This window comes from Chaetura pelagica, unplaced genomic scaffold, assembly GCF_000747805.2.
Source record: "Chaetura pelagica isolate M959 unplaced genomic scaffold, ChaPel_1.0 scaffold47, whole genome shotgun sequence".
Classification (NCBI taxonomy): Eukaryota; Metazoa; Chordata; class Aves; order Apodiformes; family Apodidae; genus Chaetura; species Chaetura pelagica.
The window spans coordinates 6,315,567-6,319,409 of NW_009954140.1; the positions used below are offsets into that span (position 1 = coordinate 6,315,567).

Below are 3,843 nucleotides of genomic sequence, written 5' to 3' on the forward strand. Positions count from 1 at the left end.
ATGCTGTGCTGTGGGCTGCTCGCCCTCATCCTCAGCTGGGCCTCCATGGCCCTGGACACGGCGGCGGCGGTGGTGAGTGGGGGTGGTACTGGCCGTGCCCCCCGTCACCTCCTTCCCAGCCCCAACCTTGTCCCTCTTGTCCCCACAGGGCACCAGTGACTTCTGCGTGGCCCCGGACAAGTTCATCATGAACCAGACAGACAGTGAGATCAGTGCAGGTAGGGGCTGGCCCCAGGGTATGGTGTGGGGACAAGCTGGGGGCAGGGACTCCCCAAAACCTGCTGCAGGGTTTGGGGGGATCCAGAGCTCTCCACTGCTGTGTTGCCTCCCCCCTCCCATGCTGCTCTCTGCCCCTCGTCTGCTCACACCAGTGTCTCCCATTTGCTTTGCAGAGGTGGTTCATTATTACCTGTACTGTGACCAGAGCCTGAGCAACCCCTTCCAGCAGGTACAGAGGGGCAGCACACCCCGCCTTGTGTGGGGTGGGGGTGGCTCCGGGCAGCTCCATGACTGCTCCCTGCTCCCTCCCTGCAGGTTCTCACCGTCTTCCAGCGCTCACTCACCACCATGCAGATCCAGATCCAGGGCCTGATACAGTTTGCACTGCCCCAGTTTCCAACAGCCGAGGTACAGGGTGAGGGAGGCCAGGGCTCTGTGCCCCTCCTCTGCTCCCCATCCTGCCCAGGTCTTCTCTCACCCCCCCCCATCTCCTGCAGAAAGACCTGCTGGGAGTCCAGCAGCTCCTCAACTCCTCAGAGACCAGCCTGCACCAGCTCACGGCCATGCTGGACTGCCGGGGGCTGCACAAGGTGAGGGGGGTGCTGAGATGGGGCTGTGCAGCTCCTGGGGTCTCCCTCCCCCTCCTGCTGCCAGCCCTGCCCCATCCCATCTCCTGCTGCAGGACTACCTGGATGCCCTCATTGGCATCTGCTACGACGGGGTGGAGGGTTTGCTCTACCTGGTCCTCTTCTCCCTGCTGGTGGCCGCCTCCTTCTCTGCCATCATCTGTGCCACACCACGTGCCTGGAAGCACTTGGCAGGCAGGTGGGTCTGTCTGCCGAGAGCTCCTGCTCACACAGCCCCCCTGCCTTCACCTGGGGGGGCATGGGGCTGTGGCATTGCCTTGGGGGCCATGGGGGGCGCTGAGGACTGGTGTCTTCATAGAATCATGGAGTAGTTTGGCTTGGAAGGATCCTTGAAGATCATCTAGTTCCAACCCCCTGCATGGGCAGGGACACCTCCCACCAGACCAGGTTGCTCCAAGCCCCATCCAAGCTGCCCTTCAATACTTTCAGGGATGGGGCAGCCACAGCTTCCCTGGGCAACCTGGGCCAGGGTCTCACTACCCTCATAGTGGAGAATTTCATCTTAATGTCTCACCTAAATCTCCCCTCTTCTAGTTTGAAACCATTCCCACTTGTCCTCTCACTCCCTGCCCTTGTCCAAAGCCCCTCACTGGCTTTCCTGGAGCCCCTGCAGGCACTGGAAGTTGCTCTAAGGTCTCCCTGGAGCCTTCTTTTCTCCAGGCTGAACACCCCAACTCTCCAGAGCAGAGCTGCTCCAGCCCTCAGATCATTTCCATGGCTTCCTCTGGACTCCCCCTAACAGCTCCATGTCCTTCTTGTGCTGGGGACCCCAGAAGTGGACCACAGCACTGGAAGGGGCTCTCACCAGAAGGGAGTAGAGGGGGAGAATCCCCTCCCCTGACCTTCCTTCTCCCCTGCAGGGACCGTGACTACGACGACATGGACGAGGAGGATCCCTTCAACCCCCAGGCTCGGCGCATCGCCGCCCACCACCCGGCGCGGGGGCAGCTCCGCAGCTTCTGCAGCTACAGCAGCAGCCTGGGCAGCCAGAGCAGCCTGCACCCCCCGGCCCAGACCATCTCCAACGCCCCCGTCTCTGAGTACATGTGAGACCCAGCCCCCCATTCCCTCGGCCTTGGGTCCCCCCCCTCCACCTCGGGGATGGAGCGTCACCCCGCGTTGGGGACGCAGGGTGATGGTGGGGGTCTCTGTGCTTCCCCCCTCCCAGGAACCAAGCTGTGCTCTTTGGTGGAAACCCCCGTTATGAGAACGTCCCCCTGATCGGCAGAGGGTCTCCTCCCCCCACGGTACGGTGGGCAGCTGAGGCCAAATCCTTCTTGTGACACACCCCGTGGGCCAAGGGGGGGGTTAGCTGGGGGGCTGGGACCCCCTCTGGCTGTCAGAAGGCTGCTCAGCCTGGGCACCCACGAGGGCTGCTGGGGTGGGGATGGGGGAGCTTGGCCCCCTCCTCCTGCCCTTGCAGAGGACGTGCCCCATCTGCGAGCACATCTCCTGCCCGTCTCACTAACCCAGTTCCCAGCTGGGCTGCAGGGAGAGAGGGCACCAGCCACGTGCTTGGAGGAGACCAAAATAGTCCCTTCAGCTGCTCTTCTCTGCTTTAATTCTTATTTATTCTGACTTTCAAAGGGTGCTTGTCCCAGTCACCCGGGCATGTTTACATTTCCCTGCTGTTTGTTCAACCCACCCTGCCTGTTAACGCCTGCTTTTCTTTTTATTTGTTTACTTTTATTTATTTTCTTTTTGCATCATTTATTTTGGAGCTAAGTTGCCCATCAAGAGTAAGTTCAGCTGCTTCCTTCTCCCTCCTCATCCTCCTCCCCTCTGCATCCCTCCATTCCCTTTCCTGTGGGGCTGGTTTTGCTTTTGGGGAGAACTTGGAGGGTGTGGGAGGGATGGGACCACATTTTGTCCCTAACATGGCTGAGTTACAAGAGGATTTGCAGCTCCTGTGCCTTGAGAGTGGGAATGGTCCTCATCTCCATCTCCTTCTTGGTGTGTTTGACCCCCTTCCCTCTCTGGCAGCACTGAATTGGCTTCTGTGCCTCTACCCAAAGCAGTGATGCCCCCCTGGCCCCTCCCTCATGGTGGTGGCACCAGGTCTGGGCATGCTGCTGTGCCAGGGACACTGTCCTCACCTCTTCCTGGGAAGATTTTTGCCATCAGGTGAAAGTGTGGAGCTGCAGGAGGCTGTAATCCGATTGCCCAGACTCGGCAGCTGGGGAGGCTCTTCCTTGATTGGGTGGGGGTGAATGAGGGGGATTAATTTGAGCACTTCTTCCAGCCCTGAATGGTCTAATTTAACCAGGATTCAGATTCCCTAAGGAAGGACTTTGACGGTCCACGATAACAAACTAGGAATAATCTTCCTTAATGCCTGGCCAGGTCCCCCCACCCAACCTCAAAGTGCTGGAGAAATTGAATTTTGTGCTGTTGGTGGAGTGAAGGGGGCTGGAGGGTTTGATCCCCGACATTCCTGCCCTGTTCCTGGTGCAGTGAGGGGCCCAGTGTGAGCTCCCTGGGATGTGTCCCAGCGTGAGCCCCTTTGGGAGGCTCTCCTGGGATCAGACACATCCAGACTTGGAGCCTGGGGCTGAATCAGCTGCCAGGGTGGGCACAGGGAGGTGCAGGACGAAGCTGCCCGATGTCCCAGCAGTGCAGGAAGGGGCAAAGCAGAGTCTGTGCCACTGGAAGTGTCTTGATTTGGGGAGGGTGTCTCTTCTCTTCCAGCCCTCAAAGAAGCTGGAGAGACCCAGCTGTGGTGGATTTGGCCCCCTCACCCATGCCAGATTAATTGGTATTTAATACACCTGGGAAGTGATCTTCCCTCTCCCTCCTCAGGCTTTCTCCGGCAGCAGGGACAGGCTGGGCTGGGGCTGGGGGGGCCGGGGCTGTGCTGACCCCCTCCTCCTCTCCCCGCAGTACTCCCCGAGCATGCGGGCCACCTACCTGTCGGTCACCGATGAGCACATCAGGCACCAGGGCGCCGAGTTCCCCGCCTAAGGCGCCCGCCCAGAGC

General features: G+C 60.0%; 1 protein-coding gene across 1 annotated transcript in view; it reads left to right on the forward strand.

Annotated features, from left to right (window-relative positions):
- Positions 1–3,827, forward strand: part of TTYH2 (tweety family member 2) — a 7,934-nt gene extending 4,107 nt beyond the window's left edge. The window contains 9 exon segments of the mRNA XM_010002807.1: positions 6–72; positions 149–218; positions 393–502; positions 505–627; positions 717–809; positions 902–1,044; positions 1,727–1,912; positions 2,035–2,113; positions 3,747–3,827. Of these exon segments, the coding sequence (XP_010001109.1) occupies positions 6–72; positions 149–218; positions 393–502; positions 505–627; positions 717–809; positions 902–1,044; positions 1,727–1,912; positions 2,035–2,113; positions 3,747–3,827 (952 nt within the window).
- The last annotated feature ends 16 nt before the right edge of the window (positions 3,828–3,843 follow it).